Below are 24,906 nucleotides of genomic sequence, written 5' to 3'. Positions count from 1 at the left end.
TGACTAACCACGGATCCGGGTAGTCCTGTGGGTACCCACCCGACCCGGGTGACCGAGTTACCCGTCCCAGCCCTAAATTGACCATATGTCACGAAACGGCTCCACTACACCTAACGGTGACAAATAAAACACGTGACAGGTTCTTGCCAAGGATCAATTTGATCAACTACTGGCAACTTGGCAACCGCCGAACCACGTGTTCACTCAAGCGTGACGCCACACCTGCACCCAGGTGGGCTCGCTACAGGGTAGTAGTACAGGTTATCTCCTGATGACATTTTCAAATGTTCAAATGACAGATGTCTTCGTTTTGTCTAAATTTACCAACATCTGCCTTTTTATATACAGGGAGCTACATTAGCGATCATAACGTTTCCAGAGCGCTCTTCGCTTGACAGGTTTTGGTATTGAGGTCAAGGACGAATTACTTACTCTCCTGGAAAGGAGAGCACAAAACTGGGTAAAAATGGCGGCGGTATATTTTGATGTACCGTGGGTGAACGCAGTTGTATTAGCCGCACTATTGTAACACACGGAATACCGTTATCAACACAACCAACAAACGGGCGACATCTTCGTCGACGACTGTGGGCGACTGTCAGCAATGGAGTCGCCTGGAGCGGAGGTAGGTTCACATCAGTGTATCGTGATGTTATACAATGTTAGAACTGGACAGTGTTGCTCGCCTCGTTCTGTCGGCGAGTCGGACATGGTCATGGTGGGGAAGGCGGGGTACAGGGCACGTGCTGGCGGGGTACAGGGCACGTGCTGGCGGGGTACAGGGCACGTGCTTGCTACTGGCTCATGGTGTTTACTGTTGTTGTAATAAACACACGCATTCATATTTGTCAAACGGTAACACGCACGCACACAAACACCAACACACATACACACACCAGCACACACATACACACACATACACCAACACACATACACATACACCAACACACATACACATACACACACACACACACACATACACCATACACACTCACACCAGCTAACACACACAAACACCAACACACACACACCAGCACACACATACACCAACACATACACCAACACACATACACACACACACATACACCAACACACATACTCACACACACACACACATACACCAACACACATACACCAACACACACACACACACACACACATACACACACACACATACACCAACACATACACCAACACACATACACCAACACACACATACACCAACACACACATACACCAACACATACACCAACACATACACCAACACACATACACACACACACACATACACCAACACACATACACCAACACACATACACCAACACATACACCAACACACACATACACCAACACACATACACACACACACACATACACCAACACACATACACCAACACATACACCAACACACATACACCAACACATACACCAACACACATACACACACACACACATACACCAACACACATACACCAACACACACATACACCAACACACATACACACACACACACACATACACCAACACACATACACCAACACACACACATACACCAACACATACACCAACACACATACACCAACACATACACCAACACACATACACACACACACACACATACACCAACACACATACACCAACACATACACCAACACACATACACACACACACACACATACACCAACACACATACACCAACACACACACATACACCAACACATACACCAACACACATACACCAACACATACACCAACACACATACACACACACACACACATACACCAACACACATACACCAACACACACATACACCAACACACATACACACACACACACACACATACACCAACACACATACACCAACACACACATACACCAACACACATACACCAACACACACATACACCAACACATACACCAACACACACATACACCAACCCATACACCATACACACTCACACCAGCTAACACACACATACACCAACACACATACACACACATACACACATACACCAACACACATACACACACCAGCACACACACACATACACCAACACACATACTCACACAGACACATACACCAACACACATACACACACCGGCACACACACACATACACCAACACACATACTCACACACACCAGCACACACACACCAGCACACACACATACACCAACATACATACACACACATACACCAACATACATACACACACATACACACATACACCAACACTAACACATACTCACACACACCAGCACACACACACATACACCAACACACATACTCACACACACCAACACACATACTCACGCACACCAACACACATACTCACGCACACCAACACACATACTCACGTATACCAACACTCACACACTAACATACACCAGCACCATCACACACACCAACACACATACTCACGCATACCAACACCCATACTCACGCACACCAACACTCACACTAACACCTTTACACACATCAACACCAACACACATACTCACGCACACCAACACCCATACTCACGCACACCAACACACACACTAACATACACCAGCACCAACACACATACTCACACACACCAACACCCATACTCACACACACCAACACACACACTAACATACACCAGCACCAACACACATACTCACACACACCAACACCCATACTCACGCACACCAACACACACACTAACATACACCAGCACCAACACACATACTCACACACACCAACACCCATACTCACGCACACCAACACTCATACTCACGCACACCAACAAACACACTAACATACACCAGCACCAACACACATACTCACACACACCAACACCAACACACACACTAACATACACCAGCACCAACACACATACTCACACACATACTCACGCATACCAACACACACACTAACATACACCAGCACCAACACACATACTCACACACACCAACACCCATACTCACGCACACCAACACTCATACTCACGCACACCAACACACACACTAACATACACCAGCACCAACACACATACTCACACACACCAACACCAACACACACACTAACATACACCAGCACCAACACACATACTCACACACACCAACACCCATACTCACGCACACCAACACACACACTAACATACACCAGCACCAACACACATACTGACGCACACCAGCACCAATACTCACGCACACCAACACTCATACTCACGCACACCAACACACACACTAACATACACCAGCACCAACACACATACTCACACACACCAACACCAACACACACACTAACATACACCAGCACCAACACACATACTCACACACATACTCACGCATACCAACACACACACTAACATACACCAGCACCAACACACATACTCACACACACCAACACCCATACTCACGCACACCAACACTCATACTCACGCACACCAACACACACACTAACATACACCAGCACCAACACACATACTCACACACACCAACACCAACACACACACTAACATACACCAGCACCAACACACATACTCACACACACCAACACCCATACTCACGCACACCAACACACACACTAACATACACCAGCACCAACACACACACTAACATACACCAGCACCAACACACATACTCACACACACCAACACCCATACTCACGCACACCAACACACATACTCACGCACACCAACACACACACTAACATACACCAGCACCAACACACGCACTAACATACACCAGCACCAACACACATACTCACACACACCAACACCCATACTCACGCACACCAACACACATACTCACGCACACCAACACACACACTAACATACACCAGCACCAACACACACACTAACATACACCAGCACCAACACACATACTCACACACACCAACACCCATACTCACACACACCAACACCCATACTCACGCACACCAACACACATACTCACGCACACCAACACACATACTCACGTATACCAACACTCACACACTAACATACACCAGCACCATCACACACATCAACACACATACTCACGCATACCAACACACATACTCACGCATACCAACACTCACACACTAACATACACCAGCACCATCACACACACCAACACACATACTCACGCATACCAACACACACACTAAAATACACCAGCACCAACACACATACTCACACACACCAACACCCATACTCACGCACACCAACACTGACACTAACATACACCAGCACCATCACACATACTCACACACACCAACACCCATACTCACGCACACCAACACACACACTAACATACACCAGCACCAACACACATACTCACACACACCAGCACACACACACATACACCAACACACATACTCACACACACCAACACACATACTTACACACACCAACACAAATACTTACTCACACTAACACCTTTACACACATCAACACCAACACACATACTCACGCACACCAACACACATACTCACGCATACCAACACTCACACACTAACATACACCAGCACCATCACACACACCAACACACATACTCACGCATACCAACACACACACTAACATACACCAGCACCAACACACATACTCACACAAACCAACACCCATACTCACGCACACCAACACTCACACACTAACATACATACTCAAGCACACCAACACACATACTCATTCACACCAACGCACATACGCAAAGCACACTAACACACACACATCAACATACATACTCACTCATACCAACACACACATCAACACACACTCACACCAACACATGCACACGAACATACACAAACCAATACACACACACACACACACACACACACACACACACACACACACACACACACACACACACACACCAACATACAAACACCAACACACACACACACACCAACACACACACACACACACCAACACACACTCACACCAACACACATACTCACTCACACCAACACACACACATCAACACACATACTCACACCAACACACACACATCAACACACATACTCACTCACACCAACACACACACATCAACACACATACTCACTCATACCAAAACACACACCAACACACACACATCAACACACATACTCAAGCACACTAACACACACACCAACACACACTCACACCAACATACATACTCACTCATACCAACACACACACCAACACACATTCACACCAACACACACACACCAACATACACACACCAACATACACCAGCACCAACACACATACTCACACACACCAACACATACGCACCAACACACATACTCACTCACACCAACATACACACACCAACACACATACTCACGCACACCAACACTCACACACTAACATACACCAGCACCAACACACATACACCAGCACCAACACACATACTCACTCACACCAATATACACACACCAACCACATACTCACTCACACCAACATACATACACCAACACATACTCAAGCACACTAACACACACACCAACACATACGCACCAACACACATACACACACCAACACACATACTCAAGCACACTAACACACACACCAACACAAAACGTGATTTATTTCATGTTAAAACATTTTTCTTTGATGACATCATTGTGGAGAATCAAACATGCACCAGCAGCTAGATGACGTCATACGTGGGATGATGTTAGTTTATAGAGAGAAGTGTCTGGTGGGATGTTCCCCGTTGATGTAGCTGAACAACGTAGGTAAACGCAATGGCCGACCCACTGCACTAGAAGTGGGAGAGATATGACAATAAGTTTTGCGAGAGATGATCGATGTGAAAATGGGAAGAATATCCGAGAAACCAAACCTGATCTGTTTATAAATGGGCTTTGCTGAGGTCGGATTTTATTCAGGGAGTCATCATTATTGAAATACAAGTAAATATTTTTAAAGCATGTACATTTTATTAGCATCCTTAAAGAGGTTGTACATAATATTGATATCTCATGTAAGAATTTATTGTGCAATAAAACACTGCAGGGAGAAGAACCCACTCAGAGCTGCACCTCTGATGATGTATGGAGCTATCATACCTTCAGCATGTTCATGTCAGAATGATGAGATCTGACTGGTCCACATGATCTTGATAAAATACTATATCCCACCTTGGAGGGAGGTATCAGGGTTAGAAATTGGCACTAGTCCTGTAGTCCTGGCCAAACTGCCCAATAGTAAAGGTATCATAAGGACTAGTAGAAATTTGCCCTTTTTAAGGGTTTTGCTATATGTTATCATTATAAGGACTAGTGGACTGAAACTGTTAGTTTCTACCGCTGGGTATATTAGTCAGCGTGGAGTAAACTTTGTATGCCCTGCCATGGGCAAAACGGGCTGCACCTGGATTTCTGAGAGGCAGAATAAATCCTTTATACCTTGCTTCCAAGCTGCACGCGTGTCACAAGTCAGAAAGTAACGTGTCAGCACAAGTGAACCTCAGCTCAGTCCAACAGCTGTCATACTAAAACATGTCGGTAAGATACACTTGTTACAACTTATAATAATTATGTGATACAGATGTTTGATATGTAGTGATATATGTTACAATATACCAGTCCATGTTTGGCAGAAAGACTTTAATCATGTTAATAATCTGCTAAACCAACAGATGAACAAGGTGGCAACAGAGTAGAGTCTGGAGGTGGGGAGTTTCTCATCAATACATGTACATAGTACTACATTGACATGTACGTAGTCCTACATTTACTGATGGTGGACAGTGTCTGCAGCCTGATGACTTGCCATCAGAGATCACCTTTTGTGAAGTATCATACGCAATAGATAATCTGACAGTTGATGACCCTCCAGGAGATGATGGTATTCCCTCAGATGTCAAAGATACATGTATATTAATTCCATATCTCAAGGTGCTGTTTTACCAAGTATTGATCACAGGTAACTCTCCGAGTCCATTATACACCCATACATGGGGAAGGTATCACAGGTAACTCTCCGAGTCCATTATACACCCATACATGGGGAAGGCATCACAGTTAACTCTCCGAGTCCATTATACACCCATACATGGGGAAGGCATCACAGGTAACTCTCCGAGTCCATTATACACGCATACATGGGGAAGGCATCACCGGTAACTCTCCGAGTCCATTATACATCCATACATGGGGAAGGCATCACAGGTAACTCTCCGAGTCCATTATACACCCATACATGGGGAAGGCATCACAGGTAACTCTCCGAGTCCATTATACACCCATACATGGGGAAGGCATCACAGGTAACTCTTCGAGTCCATTATACACCCATACATGGGGAAGGCATCACAGGTAACGCTCCGAGTCCATTATACACCCATACATGGGGAAGGCATCACAGGTAACCCTCCGAGTCCATTATACACCCATACATGGGGAAGGCATCACAGGTAACCCTCCGAGTCCATTATACACCCATACATGGGGAAGGCATCACAGGTAACTCTCCGAGTCCATTATACACCCATACATGGGGAAGGCATCACAGTTAACTCTCCGAGTCCATTATACACCCATACATGGGGAAGGCATCACAGGTAACCCTCCGAGTCCATTATACACCCATACATGGGGAAGGCATCACAGGTAACTCTCCGAGTCCATTATACACGCATACATGGGGAAGGCATCACAGACGACCCTAATAACTACCATGACTACAGGGGAATCTCATTACTTACACCTTCTGGAAGATATTTACCTGATGTACTAAACAAGAGACTGACTACTTTCCTGGAAGATATTTACTTGATGTACTAAACAAGAGACTCACTACTTTCCTGGAAGATATTTACTTGATGTACTAAACAAGAGACTGACTACTTTCCAGGAAGATATTTACTTGATGTACTAAACAAGAGACTGACTACTTTCCTGGAAGATATTTACTTGATGTACTTAACAAGAGACTGACTACTTTCCTGGAAGATATTTACTTGATGTACTAAACAAGAGACTAACTACTTTCCAGGAAGATATTTACTTGATATACTAAACAAGAGACTGACTACTTTCCTGGAAGATATTTACTTGATGTACTAAACAAGAGACTGACTACTTTCCTGGAAGATATTTACTTGATGTACTAAACAAGAGACTGACTACTTTCCAGGAAGAAATTTACTTGATGTACTAAACAAGAGACTGACTACTTTCCAGGAAGATATTTACTTGATGTACTTAACAAGAGACTGACTACTTTCCAGGAAGATATTTACTTGATGTACTAAACAAGAGACTGACTACTTTCCTGGAAGATGAAGATATTATTGGAGAATACCAAGGTGGGATGACCAAACGCCATTCCACTGCAGACAACCAATTCATTTACTTGCATCAGAACAGAGACACATTACACAGGCAAAAGGTCAATTGTATTTGTGATTTAGACGATATGTATGACAGTCGTATCTTCCCGTATTCACCAAGTCTCACGTTCTGTCAGGGTGTGTGTAATATTCACCCACTCATGCAAGGATAATTCACTTCCTAAAGAATTGAAAGTAAAGATAGGTGTTGTATTCACTGGAGATTCTGACATATTATCTTCCTTGTGGTGAGTTGTGGATCAACCAATCACAGACAAGAGTGTACTTACCTGCCGATGTAGTTGGGATGTATCTGTGTGACTGATGTACGATATTCTATGGTGCACTTGTTGGGAGTGGCTAATATCATAACAAGATTTTCAGTATCTGCCACCGTGTATATTTCACTCACTCACTCACTCACTCACTCACTCACTCACTCACTCACTCACTCACTCACTCACTCACCCACTCACCCACTCACTCACTCACTCATTCACTCAATCACTCACTCACTCACTCACCCACTCACTCACTCATTCACTCAATCACTCACTCACTCACTCACTCACTCACTCACTCACCCACTCACCCACTCACCCACTCACTCACTCATTCACTCAATCACTCAATCACTCAATCACTCAATCACTCACTCACTCACCCTGTTACCACCTGCATTTATTAGGATGTTGAGTGTATGGGACTAATTAGACCATGGTTTGGGTCAGGTCGGCCTCCGTGCTGACAGTATCCTGACAATTGCCTCCCAGTCCGTGCTCCATCCCTGAAACAATGGCCTCCCAGTCTGCTTTCACAGGGGACCAGGGCCATTTCCATCATTGTCTGAAAATAACCTGTTCTGCTCCACTGGTGCTACAATGTTCCGCCTTGTTGCCATGGTAACATAAGACAGTTCTCATGATGATCGTACTCTTTGGCCCCTGGCTGCATCAATGAACGCTGAGTGCACGGCCCAGTGCATGCTGGGTACACGGCCCAGTGAATGCTGGGTACGTTACGCCTAACAAGCTCACAGTTGTATATCGACTCAACCCTGCTGACATCACCCTACTTTCTACAGCACGATACAGGATATATCTCTATACAGCACGATACAGGATATATCTCTGTACAGTTCTACAGTTATACACTCATACATTCCACCATGTAGGGTAATGACACAGTGTACAGTTTATACTGATACATTCCACCATGTAGGGTAATTACACAGTGTGTGTACAGTTTATACTGACACATTCCACCATGTAGGGTAATTACACAGTGTACAGTTTATACTGATACATTCCACCATGTGGGGTAATTACACAGTGTACAGTTTATACTGACACATTCCACCATGTGGGGTAATTACACAGTGTACAGTTTATACTGATACATTCCACCATGTAGGGTAATTACACAGTGTACAGTTTATACTGATATATTCCACCATGTGGGGTAATTACACAGTGTACAGTTTATACTGATACATTCCACCATGTGGGGTAATTACACAGTGTACAGTTTATACTGATACATTCCACCATGTGGGGTAATTACACTGTGTACAGTTTATACTGATATATTCCACCATGTGGGGTAATTACACAGTGTACAGTTTATACTGATACATTCTACCATGTGGGGTAATTACAGTGTACAGTTTATACTGATATATTCCACCATGTAGGGTAATTACACAGTGTACAGTTTATACTGATACATTCCACCATGTGGGGTAATTACACAGTGTACAGTTTATACTGATACATTCCACCATGTGGGGTAATTACACAGTGTACAATTTATACTGATACATTCCACCATGTGGGGTAATTACACTGTGTACAGTTTATACTGATACATTCCACCATGTGGGGTAATTACACAGTGTACAGTTTATACTGATATATTCCACCATGTGGGGTAATTACACAGTGTACAGTTTATACTGATACATTCCACCATGTGGGGTAATTACACAGTGTACAGTCTATACTGATACATTCCACCATGTGGGGTAATTACACAGTGTACAGTTTATACTGATACATTCCACCATGTGGGGTAATTACACAGTGTACAGTTTATACTGATACATTCCACCATGTAGGGTAATTACACAGTGTACAGTTTATACTGATACATTCTACCATGTGGGGTAATTACAGTGTACAGTTTATACTGATATATTCCACCATGTAGGGTAATTACACAGTGTACAGTTTATACTGATATATTCCACCATGTGGGGTAATTACACAGTGTACAGTTTATACTGATACATTCCACCATGTTGGGTAATTACACAGTGTACAGTTTATACTGATACATTCCACCATGTGGGGTAATTACACAGTGTACAGTTTATACTGATACATTCCACCATGTTGGGTAATTACACAGTGTACAGTTTATACTGATACATTCCACTATGTGGGGTAATTACACAGTGTACAGTTTATACTGATACATTCCACCATGTGGGGTAATTACACAGTGTACAGTTTATACTGATATATTCCACCATGTAGGGTAATTACACAGTGTACAGTTTATACTGATACATTCCACCATGTGGGGTAATTACACTGTGTACAGTTTATACTGATATATTCCACCATGTAGGGTAATTACACAGTGTACAGTTTATACTGATACATTCCACCATGTGGGGTAATTACACAGTGTACAGTTTATACTGATACATTCCACCATGTAGGGTAATTACACAGTGTACAGTTTATACTGATACATTCCACCATGTGGGGTAATTACACAGTGTACAGTTTATACTGATATATTCCACCATGTAGGGTAATTACACAGTGTACAGTTTATACTGATACATTCCACCATGTGGGGTAATTACACTGTGTACAGTTTATACTGATATATTCCACCATGTAGGGTAATTACACAGTGTACAGTTTATACTGATACATTCCACCATGTGGGGTAATTACACAGTGTACAGTTTATACTGATACATTCCACCATGTAGGGTAATTACTCAGTGTACAGTTTATACTGATACATTCCACCATGTAGGGTAATTACACTGTGTACAGTTTATACTGACACATTCCACCATGTAGGGTAATTACACAGTGTACAGTTTATCCTGATACATTCCACCATGTGGGGTAATTACACAGTGTACAGTTTATACTGATACATTCCACCATGTAGGGTAATTACACAGTGTACAGTTTATACTGATACATTCCACCATGTGGGGTAATTACACAGTGTACAGATTATACTGATATATTCCACCATGTGGGGTAATTACACAGTGTACAGTTTATACTGATATATTCCACCATGTTGGGTAATTACACAGTGTACAGTTTATACTGATACATTCCACCATGTAGGGTAATTACACAGTGTACAGTTTATACTGATACATTCTACCATGTAGGGTAATTACACAGTGTACAGTTTATACTGATACATTCCACCATGTGGGGTAATTACACAGTGTACAGTTTATACTGATATATTCCACCATGTTGGGTAATTACACAGTGTACAGTTTATACTGATACATTCCACCATGTGGGGTAATTACACAGTGTACAGTTTATACTGATATATTCCACCATGTAGGTTAATTACACAGTGTACAGTTTATACTGATACATTCCACCATGTGGGGTAATTACACAGTGTACAGTTTATACTGATACATTCCACCATGTGGGGTAATTACACTGTGTACAGTTTATACTGATACATTCCACCATGTGGGGTAATTACACAGTGTACAGTTTATACTGATATATTCCACCATGTGGGGTAATTACACAGTGTACAGTTTATACTGATACATTCCACCATGTGGGGTAATTACACAGTGTACAGTCTATACTGATACATTCCACCATGTGGGGTAATTACACAGTGTACAGTTTATACTGATACATTCCACCATGTGGGGTAATTACACAGTGTACAGTTTATACTGATACATTCCACCATGTAGGGTAATTACACAGTGTACAGTTTATACTGATACATTCCACCATGTAGGGTAATTACACTGTGTACAGTTTATACTGATACATTCCACCATGTGGGGTAATTACAGTGTACAGTTTATACTAACACATTCCACCATGTGGGGTAATTACACAGTGTACAGTTTATACTGATACATTCCACCATGTAGGGTAATTACACTGTGTACAGTTTATACTGATACATTCAAATTAGGGGGGTAATTACACAGTGTACAGTTTATACTGACATATTCCTCCATGTGGGGTAATTACACATTGTACAGTTTATACTGATATATTCCACAATGTGGGGTAATTATAGTGTACAGTTTATACTGATATATTCCACCATGTGGGGTAATGACACAGTGTACAGTTTATACTGATATATTCCACCATGTAGGGTAATTACACTGTGTACAGTTGATACTGATACATTCCACCATGTGGGGTAATTACACAGTGTACAGTTTATACTGATACATTCCACCATGTAGGGTAATTACACTGTGTACAGTTGATACTGATATATTCCACCATGTGGGGTAATTACACAGTGTACAGTTTATACTGATACATTCTACCATGTGGGGTAATTACAGTGTACAGTTTATACTGATATATTCCACCATGTAGGGTAATTACACAGTGTACAGTTTATACTGATATATTCCACCATGTGGGGTAATTACATAGTGTACAGTTTATACTGATACATTCCACCATGTTGGGTAATTACACAGTGTACAGTTTATACTGATACATTCCACCATGTAGGGTAATTACACAGTGTACAGTTTATACTGATACATTCCACCATGTGGGGTAATTATAGTGTACAGTTTATACTGATATATTCCACCATGTGGGGTAATGACACAGTGTACAGTTTATACTGATACATTCCACCATGTGGGGTAATTACACAGTGTACAGTTTATACTGATACATTCCACCATGTAGAGTAATTACACAGTGTACAGTTTATACTGATACATTCCACCATGTGGGGTAATTACACTGTGTACAGTTTATACTGATATATTCCACCATGTGGGGTAATGACACAGTGTACAGTTTATACTGATACATTCCACCATGTGGGGTAATTACACAGTGTACAGTTTATATTGATACATTCCACCATGTGAGGTAATTACACAGTGTACAGTTTATACTCATACATTCAAACTAGGGGGGTAATTACACAGTGTACAGTTTATACTGATACATTCCACCATGTAGGGTAATTACACAGTGTACAGTTTATACTGATACATTCCACCATGTGGAGTAATTATAGTGTACAGTTTATACTGATATATTCCACCATGTGGGGTAATGACACAGTGTACAGTTTATACTGATACATTCCACCATGTAGGGTTATTACACAGTGTACAGTTTATACTGATACATTCCACCATGTAGGGTAATTACACTGTGTACAGTTTATACTGATACATTCCACCATGTGGGGTAATTACACTGTGTACAGTTTATACTGATATATTCCACCATATGGGGTAATGACACAGTGTACAGTTTATACTGATATATTCCACCATGTGGGGTAATGACACAGTGTACAGTGTAATCTGATACATTCCACCATGTGGGGTAATTACACAGTGTACAGTTTATACTGATACATTCCACCATGTAGGGTAATTACACAGTGTACAGTTTATACTGATACATTCCACCATGTGGGGTAATTACACAGTGTACAGTTTATACTGATACATTCCACCATGTGGGGTAATTACACAGTGTACAGTTTATACTGATACATTCCACCATGTAGGGTAATTACACAGTGTACAGTTTATACTGATACATTCCACCATGTGGGTTAATTACACAGTGTACAGTTTATACTGATACATTCCACCATGTAGGGTAATTACACAGTGTACAGTTTATACTGATACATTCCACCATGTAGGGTAATTACACAGTGTACAGTTTATACTGATACATTCTACCATGTGGGGTAATTACACTGTGTACAGTTTATACTGATATATTCCACCATGTAGGGTAATTACACAGTGTACAGTTTATACTGATATATTCCACCATGTGGGGTAATTACACAGTGTACAGTTTATACTGATACATTCCACCATGTTGGGTAATTACACAGTGCACAGTTTATACTGATACATTTCACCATGTAGGGTAATTACACAGTGTACAGTTTATACTGATACATTCCACCATGTGGGGTAATTACACAGTGTACAGTTTATACTGATACATTCGACCATGTAGGGTAATTACACAGTGTACAGTTTATACTGATATATTCCACCATGTAGGGTATTTACAGTGTGTACAGTTTATACTGATATATTGAACCATGTAGGGTAATTACACAGTGTACAGTTTATACTGATACATTCCACCATGTAGGGTAATTACACAGTGTACAGTTTATACTGATACATTCCACCATGTAGGGTAATTACACAGTGTACAGTTTATACTGATACATTCCACCATGTAGGGTAATTACACTGTGTACAGTTTGTACTGATACATTCCACCATGTGGGGTAATTACACTGTGTAGAGTTTATACTGATATGTTCCACCATGTGGGGTAATTACACAGTGTACAGTTTATACTGATACATTCCACCATTTAGGGTATTTACAGTGTGTACAGTTTATACTGATATATTCCACCATGTGGGGTAATTACACAGTGTACAGTTTATACTGATACATTCCACCATGTAGGGTAATTACACAGTGTACAGTTTATACTGATACACTCCACCATGTAGGGTAATTACACAGTGTACAGTTTATACTGATGCATTCCACCATGTGGGGTAATTACACAGTGTACAGTTTACACTGATACATTCCACCATGTGGGGTAATTACACAGTGTACAGTTTATACTGATACATTCCACCATGTGGGGTAATTACACAGTGTACAGTTTATACTGATACATTCCCCCATATTGTTAAGGTACATGGCATGTAATAAGTTCCTATGGATATTGTTAAGGTACAAGGCATGTAATAAGTTGCTATGGATATTGTTAAGGTACATGGCATGTAATAAGTTGCTATTGATATTGTTAAGGTACATGGCATGTAATAAGTTGCTATGGATATTGTTAAGGTACATGGCATGTAATAAGTTGCTATGGATATTGTTAAGGTACATGGCATGTAATAAGTTGCTATGCATATTGTTAAGGTATATGGCATGTAATAAGTTGCTATGGATATTGTTAAGGTACATGGCATGTAATAAGTTGCTATGGATATTGTTAAGGTACATGGCATGTAATAAGTTGCTATGGATATTGTTAAGGTACATGGCATGTAATAAGTTGCTATGGATATTGTTAAGGTACATGGCATGTAATAAGTTGCTATGCATATTGTTAAGGTACATGGCATGTAATAAGTTGCTATGGATATTGTTAAGGTACATGGCATGTAATAAGTTGCTATGGATATTGTTTAGGCACAGGGCATGTAATTTGTTGCTATGGATATTGTTAAGGTACATGGCATGTAATAAGTTGCTATGGATATTGTTAAGGTACAAGGCATGTAATAAGTTGCTATGGATATTGTTAAGGTACATGGCATGTAATAAGTTGGTGTGGATATTGTTAAGGTACATGGCATGTAATAAGTTGCTATGGATATTGTTAAGGTACATGGCATGTAATAAGTTGCTATGGATATTGTTAAGGTACATGGCATGTAATAAGTTGCTATGGATATTGTTAAGATACATGGCATGTGATAAGTTGCTATGGATATTGTTAAGGTACATGGCATGTAATAAGTTGCTATGGATATTGTTAAGGTACATGGCATGTAATAAGTTCCTATGGATATTGTTAAGGTACATGGCATGTAATAAGCTGATATGGATATTGTTAAGGTACATGGCATGTAATTTGTTGCTATGGATATTGTTTAGGTACAGGGCATGTAATTTGTTGCTATGGATATTGTTAAGGTACATGGCATGTAATAAGTTGCTATGGATATTGTTTAGGTACAGGGCATGTAATTTGTTGCTATGGATATTGTTAAGGTACATGGCATGTAATAAGTTGCTATGGATATTGTTTAGGTACATGGCATGTAATAAGTTGCTATCGATATTGTTAAGGTACATGGCATGTAATAAGTTGCTGTGGATATTGTTTAGGTATATGGCATGTAATAAGTTGATATGGATATTGTTAAGGTACATGGCATGTAATAAGTTGCTATGGATATTGTTAAGGTACATGGCATGTAATAAGTTGATATGGATATTGTTAAGGTACAGGGCATGTAATAAGTTGCTATGGATATTGTTAAGGTACATGGCATGTAATAAGTTGCTATGGAAATTGTTAAGGTACATGGCATGTAATAAGTTGCTATGGATATTGTTAAGGTACATGGCATGTAATAAGTTCCTATGGATATTGTTAAGGTACAGAGCTATAAAGGAAGTCTACTAGAGGGCCTGATGTGATGTGTCTACATGCTATAATGTGTGTGATGTGTCTACATGTTATATCGTGTGTGATGTGTCTACATGTTATAACGCGTGTGATGTGTCTACATGCTGTAACGTGTGTGATGTGTCTACATGTTATAACGTGTGTGATGTGTCTACATGTTATATCGTGTGTGATGTGTCTACATGCTGTAACGTTTGTGATGTGTGTACATGCTATAACGTGTGTGATGTGTGTACATGCTATAACGTGTGTGAAGTGTCTACATGTTATAACGTGTGTGATGTGTCTACATACTATAACGTGTGTGATGTGTCTACATGCTATAACATGTGTGATGTGTCTACATGCTATAACATGTGTGATGTGTCTACATGCTATAACGTGTGTGATGTGTCTACATGCTGTAACGTGTGTGATGTGTCTACATGCTGTAACGTTTGTGATGTGTCTACATGCTGTATTGTGTGTGATGTGTCCACATGCTATAACGTGTGTGATGTGTGTACATGTTATAACATGTGTGATGTGTCTACATGCTGTATTGTGTGTGATGTGTCTACATGCTATAACGTGTGTGATGTGTCTACATGCTATAACGTGTGTGATGTGTCTACATGCTATAACATGTGTGATGTGTCTACATGCTGTATTGTGTGTGATGTGTCTACATGCTATAACGTGGGTGATGTGTCTACATGTTATAACGTGTGTGATGTGTCTACATGCTATAACGTGTGTGATGTGTGTACATGCTATAACGTGTGTGATGTGTGTACATGTTATAACATGTGTGATGTGTGTACATGCTATAACATGTGTGATGTGTCTACATGTTATAACGGGTGTGATGTGTCTACATGCTATAACGTGTGTGATGTGTCTACATGCTATAATGTGTGTGATGTGTGTACATGCTATAACATGTGTGATGTGTCTACATGTTATAATGTGTGTGATGTGTCTACATGCTATAACGTGTGTGATGTGTCTACATGCTATAACGTGTGTGATGTGTGTACATGTTATAACATGTGTGATGTGTGTACATGCTATAACGTGTGTGATGTGTGTACATGCTATAATGTGTGTGATGTGTCTACATGCTATAACATGTGATGTGTCTACATGTTATAACATGTGTGATGTGTGTACATGCTATAACGTGTGTGATGTGTCTACATGCTATAACGTGTGATGTGTGTACATGCTATAACGTGTGTGATGTGTGTACATGCTATAACGTGTGTGATGTGTCTACAAGCTATGACGTGTGTGATGTGTCTACATGCTATAACGTGTGTGATGTGTCTACATGTTATAACGTGTGTGATGTGTCTACATGTTATAACGCGTGTGATGTGTCTACATGCTGTAACATGTGTGATGTGTCTACATGTTGTAACGTGTGTGATGTGTCTACATGTTATATCGTGTGTGATGTGTCTACATGCTGTAACGTTTGTGATGTGTGTACATGCTATAACGTGTGTGAAGTGTCTACATGTTATAACGTGTGTGATGTGTCTACATACTATAACGTGTGTGATGTGTCTACATGCTATAACATGTGTGATGTGTCTACATGATATAACATGTGTGATGTGTCTACATGCTATAACGTGTGTGATGTGTCTACATGCTATAACGTGTGTGATGTGTGTACATGTTTTAACGTGTGTGATGTGTCTACATGCTATAACGTGTGTGATGTGTCTACACGCTATAACGTGTGTGATGTTTCTACATGCTATAATGTGTGTGATGTGTCTACATGCTATAACGTGTGTGATGTGTCTACATGTTATAACGTGTGTGATGTGTCTACATGCTATAACGTGTGTGATATATCTACATGCTATAACGTGTGTGATGTGTGTACATGCTATAATGTGTGTGATGTGTCTACATGCTATAACGTGTGATGTGTGTACATGCTATAACGCGTGTGATGTGTCTACATGCTATAACGTGTGTGATGTGTCTACATGCTATAACATGTGTGATGTGTCTACATGCTATAACGTGTGTGATGTGTCTACATGCTATAACGTGTGTGATGTGTGTACATGTTATAACGTGTGTGATGTGTCTACATGCTATAACGTGTGTGATGTGTCTACATGCTATAACGTGTGTAATGTGTCTACATGCTATAACGTGTGATGTGTGTACATGCCATAACGTGTGTGATGTGTCTACATGCTATAACGTGTGTGATGTGTCTACATGCTATAACGTGTGCGATGTGTGTACATGCAATAATGTGTGTGATGTGTGTACATGTTATAACGTGTGTTATGTGTCTACATGCTATAACGTGTGTGATGTGTCTACATGCTATAACATGTGCGATGTGTCTACATGCCATAACGTGTGTGATGTGTGTACATGTTATAACGTGTGTGATGTGTCTACATGCTATAACGTGTGTGATGTGTCTACATGCTATAACGTGTGCGATGTGTCTACATGCCATAACGTGTGTGATGTGTGTACATGTTATAACGTGTGTGATGTGTCTACATGCTATAACGTGTGTGATGTGTCTACATGCTATAACGTGTGCGATGTGTGTACATGCAATAATGTGTGTGATGTGTCTACATGCTATAACGTGTGATGTGTGTACATGCTATAACGTGTGTGATGTGTGTTCTTGCTGTAACGTGTGTGATGTGTCTACATGCCATAACGTGTGTGATGTGTCTACATGCTATAACGTGTGTGATGTGTGTACATGCTATAACGTGTGTGATGTGTCTAGATGCTATAACGCGTGTGATGTGTCTACATGCTATAACGTGTGTGATGTGTCTACATGCTATAACGTGTGTGATGTGTGTACATGCTATAACATGTGTGATGTGTCTACATGCTATAATGTGTGTGATGTGTCTACATGCTATAACGTGTGTGATGTGTCTACATGCTATAACGTGTGTGATGTGTGTACATGCTATAACGTGTGTGATGTGTCTACATGTTATAACGTGTGAGATGTGTGTACATGCTATAACGTGTGATGTGTCTACATGCTATAACGTATGTGATGTGTGTACATGCTATAACGTGTGTGATGTGTCTACATGCTATAACGTGTGTGATGTGTCTACATGCTATAACGTGTTTGGTGTGTCTACATGCTATAACATGTGTGATGTGTCTACATGCTGTAACGTGTGTGATGTGTGTATAACGTGTGTGATGTGTGTACATGCTATAACGTATGTGATGTGTCTACATGCCTTAACGTGTGTGATGTGTGTACATGCTATAACGTGTGTGATGTGTGTACATGCTATAACGTGTGTGATGTGTGTACATGCTATAATGTGTGTGATGTGTCTACATGCTATAATGTGTGATGTGTGTACATGCTATAATGTGTGTGATGTGTCTACATGCTATAATGTGTGATGTGTGTACATGCTATAATGTGTCTACATGCTATAACGTGTGATGTGTGTACATGCTATAACGTGTGTGATGTGTGTTCTTGCTGTAACGTGTGTGATGTGTCTACATGCTGTAACGTGTGTGATGTGTCTACATGCTATAACGTCTGTGATGTGTCTACATGCTATAACGTGTGTGAAGTGTCTACATGCTGTAACGTGTGTGATGTGTGTACGTGCTATAACTTGTGTGATGTGTCTACATGCTATAACGTGTGTGATGTGTGTACATGCCATAACGTGTGTGATGTGTCTACATGCTATAACGTGTGTGATGTGTGTATAACGTGTGTGATGTGTGTACATGCTATAACGTGTGTGATGTGTGTACATGTTATAACGTGTGTGATGTGTCTACATGCTATAACGTGTTTGGTGTGTCTACATGCTATAACGTGTGTGATGTGTCTACATGTTATAACATGTGTGATGTGTGTATAACATGTGTGATGTGTGTACATGCTATAACGTGTGTGATGTGTCTACATGCCTTAACGTGTGTGATGTGTGTACATGCTATAACGTGTGTGATGTGTCTACATGCTATAACGTGTGTGATGTGTGTACATGCTATAATGTGTGTGATGTGTCTACATGCTATAACGTGTGATGTGTGTACATGCTATAATGTGTGTGATGTGTCTACATGCTATAACGTGTGATGTGTGTAGATGCTATAACGTGTGTGATGTGTGTTCTTGCTGTAACGTGTGTGATGTGTCTACATGCTATAACGTGTGTGATGTGTGTACATGCTATAAGATGTGTGATGTGTCTACATGCTATAACGTGTGTGATCTGTCTACATGCTATAACGTGTGTGATGTGTGTACATGCCATAACGTGTGTGATGTGTGTACATGCTATAACGTGTGATGTGTCTACATGCTATAACGTGTGTGGTGTGTCTACATGATAAAACGTGTGTGATGTGTCTACATGCTAATACGTGTGTGATGTGTCTACATGCTATAACGTGTGTGATGTGTCTACATGCTATAACGTGTGTGATGTGTGTACATGCTATAACGTGTGTGATGTGTCTACATGCTATAACGTGTGTGATGTGTCTACATGCTATAACGTGTGTGATGTGTCTACATGCTATAACGTGTGCGATGTGTGTACATGCTATAACGTGTGTGATGTGTCTACATGCTATAACGTGTGTGATGTGTGTTCTTGCTGTAACGTGTGTGAGGTGTCTACATGCTGTAACGTGTGTGATGTGTCTACATGCTATAACGTGTGTGATGTGTGTACATGCTATAACGTGTGTGATGTGTCTACATGCTATAACGTGTGTGATGTGTGTTCTTGCTGTAACGTGTGTGATGTGTCTACATGCCTTAACGTGTGTGATGTGTCTACATGCTATAACGTGTGTGATGTGTGTACATGCTATAACGTGTGTGATGTGTCTACATGCTATAACGTGTGTGATGTGTCTTCATGCTATAACATGTGTGATGTGTCTACATGCTGTAACATGTGTGATGTGTGTACATGTTATAACGTGTGTGATGTGTCTACATGCTATAATGTGTGTGATGTGTCTACATGCTATAATGTGTGTGATGTGTGTACATGCTCTAACGTGTGTGATGTGTCTACATGCTATAACGTGTGTGATGTGTGTACATGCTATAATGTGTGTGATGTGTGTACATGTTATAACGTGTGTGATGTGTCTACATGCTATAACGTGTGTGATGTGTCTACATGCTATAATGTGTGTGATGTGTCTACATGCTATAACGTGTGTGATGTGTCTACATGCTATAATGTGTGTGATGTGTCTACATGCTATAACGGGTGTGTTGTGTGTACATGCTATAACATGTGTGATGTGTCTACATGCTATAACGTGTGTGATGTGTCTACATGCTATAACGTGTGTGATGTGTCTACATGCTGTAACGTGTGTGATGTGTGTACATGCTATAACGTGTGTGATGTGTGTACATGCTATAACGTGTTTGATGTGTGTACATGCTATAACGTGTGTGATGTGTCTACATGCTATAACGTGTGTGATGTGTCTACATGCTATAACGTGTGTGATGTGTCTACATGCTGTAACGTGTGTGATGTGTGTACATGCTATAACGTGTGTGATGTGTGTACATGCTATAACGTGTTTGATGTGTGTACATGCTATAACGTGTGTGATGTGTCTACATGCTATAACGTGTGTGATGTGTGTACATGCTATAACGTGTGTGATGTGTCTACATGCTATAACGTGTGTGATGTGTGTACATGCTATAACGTGTGTGATGTGTCTACATGCTATAACGTGTGTGATGTGTCTACATGCTATAACGTGTGTGATGTGTCTACATGTTATAACATGTGTGATGTGTGTACATGTTATAACGTGTGTATGTGTGTACATGCTATAACGTGTGTGATGTGTCTACATGTTATAACATGTATGATGTGTGTACATGTTATAACGTGTGTGACGTGTGTACATGCTATAACGTGTGTGTTGTGTGTACATGCTATAACGTGTGATGTGTGTACATGCTATAATGTGTGTGATGTGTCTACATGCTGTAACGTGTGTGATGTGTGTACATGCTATAACATGTGTGATGTGTGTATAACGTGTTTGTTGTGTGTACATGCTATAACGTGTGATGTGTGTACATGCTATAACGTGTGTGATGTGTCTACATGCTGTAACGTGTGTGATGTGTCTACATGCTATAACGTGTGTGATGTGTCTACATGCTGTAACGTGTGTGATGTGTCTATATGCTATAACGTGTTTGGTGTGTCTACATGCTATAACTTGTGTGATGTGTCTACATGCTATAACGTGTGTGATGTGTGTACATGCTATAACGTGTGTGATGTGTCTACATGCTATAACGTGTTTGGTGTGTCTACATGCTATAACGTGTTTGGTGTGTCTACATGCTATAACGTGTGTGATGTGTCTACATGCTATAACGTGTGTGATATGTCTACGTGCTATAACGTGTGTGATGTGTCTACATGCTGTAACGTGTGTGATGTGTCTACATGCTATAACGTGTGTGATGTGTCTACATGCTGTAACGTGTGTGATGTGTCTATATGCTATAACGTGTTTGGTGTGTCTACATGCTATAACGTGTGTGATGTGTCTACATGCTATAACGTGTGTGATGTGTGTACATGCTATAACGTGTGTGATGTGTCTACATGCTATAACGTGTTTGGTGTGTCTACATGCTATAACGTGTTTGGTGTGTCTACATGCTATAACGTGTGTGATGTGTCTACATGCTATAACGTGTGTGATATGTCTACGTGCTATAACATGTGTGATGTGTCTACATGCTATAACGTGTGTGATATGTCTACGTGCTATAACGTGTGTGATGTGTCTACATGCTATAACGTGTGTGATATGTCTACGTGCTATAACGTGTGTGATATGTCTACGTGCTATAACGTGTGTGATGTGTCTACATGCTGTCACATATATCTGGGGGTGTAGTAGTGTCTACATGCTATAACGTGTGTGATGTGTCTACATGCTATAACGTGTTTGGTGTGTCTACATGCTGTCACATATATCTGGGGGTGTAGTTGTGGGTATCAGATATCTGATGGTATACCTGTGCAGTGTGATGGATCCCTCTGTTGCGTGTTCTAATATCATTATCATTGATCAGATTGCTCCCGTTGCCTTGGCGTACCTCATAAACAATTTACTAGTCTCTAATTGTTCATGTTCTCACATTCAGACTCTATCAGCTGCTTACCACGTCCCAAAGGGTTGGTTCACCTCTATATATAGCCAGACCCCCTAGTGGATCTCCTTTATAGCCAGACCCTTTAGTGCATCTCCTTTATAGCCAGACCCTTTAGTGGATCTCCTTTATAGCCAGACCCTCCAGTGGACCCCCTTTATAGCCAGACCCTCTAGTGCATCTCCTTTATAGCCAGACCCTCTAGTGGATCTCCTTTATAGCCAGACCCTCCAGTGCATCTCCTTTATAGCCAGACCCTCTAGTGGATCTCCTTTATACCCAGACCCTTCAGTGCATCTCCTTTATAGCCAGACCCTCCAGTGCATCTCCTTTATAGCCAGACCCTCCAGTGCATCTCCTTTATACCCAGACCCTCCAGTGCATCTCCTTTATAGCCAGACCCTCCAGTGGATCTCCTTTATAGCCAGACCCTTCAGTGCATCTCCTTTATAGCCAGACCCTTCAGTGCATCTCCTTTATACCCAGACCGTCTGGTGCATCTCCTTTATAGCCAGACCCTCCAGTGCATCTCCTTTATAGCCAGACCCTTCAGTGCATCTCCTTTATACCCAGACCGTCTGGTGCATCTCCTTTATAGCCAGACCCTCCAGTGCATCTCCTTTATAGCCAGACCCTCTAGTGGACCCCCTTTATAGCCAGACCCTCCAGTGCATCTCCTTTATAGCCAGACCCTCCAGTGGATCTCCTTTATAGCCAGACCCTCCAGTGCATCTCCTTTATAGCCAGACCCTCTAGTGCGTCCCCTTTATACCCAGACCCTCCAGTGCGTCCCCTTTATAGCCAGACCCTCCAGTGGACCCCCTTTATAGCCAGACCCTCTAGTGGATCCCCTTTATAGCCAGACCCTCTAGTGCATCTCCTTTATAGCCAGACCCTCTAGTGGATCTCCTTTATACCCAG

The 24,906-nt window shown here is 41.1% G+C and overlaps 1 protein-coding gene across 1 annotated transcript in view; it reads left to right on the top strand.

Moving 5' to 3' along the window:
* Positions 1 to 222: 222 nt before the first annotated feature.
* The window catches only part of LOC124128445 (nuclear hormone receptor HR96-like), a 59,735-nt gene continuing 35,051 nt past the window's right edge, over positions 223 to 24,906 (top strand). Inside the window, exon 1 of the mRNA XM_048382854.1 lies at positions 223 to 625. Within this exon, the coding sequence (XP_048238811.1) occupies positions 605 to 625 (21 nt within the window). The 5' untranslated portion in view covers positions 223 to 604. The remainder of the gene's footprint in view (positions 626 to 24,906) is intronic.

The sequence above is a fragment of the Haliotis rufescens genome, unplaced genomic scaffold (assembly GCF_023055435.1).
Source record: "Haliotis rufescens isolate VD_foot unplaced genomic scaffold, xgHalRufe1.0.p SCAF_41, whole genome shotgun sequence".
NCBI lineage: Eukaryota > Metazoa > Mollusca > Gastropoda > Lepetellida > Haliotidae > Haliotis > Haliotis rufescens.
Note: the sequence above shows the minus strand (reverse complement) of the source record. Positions and strands in the feature narration are given on the sequence as shown.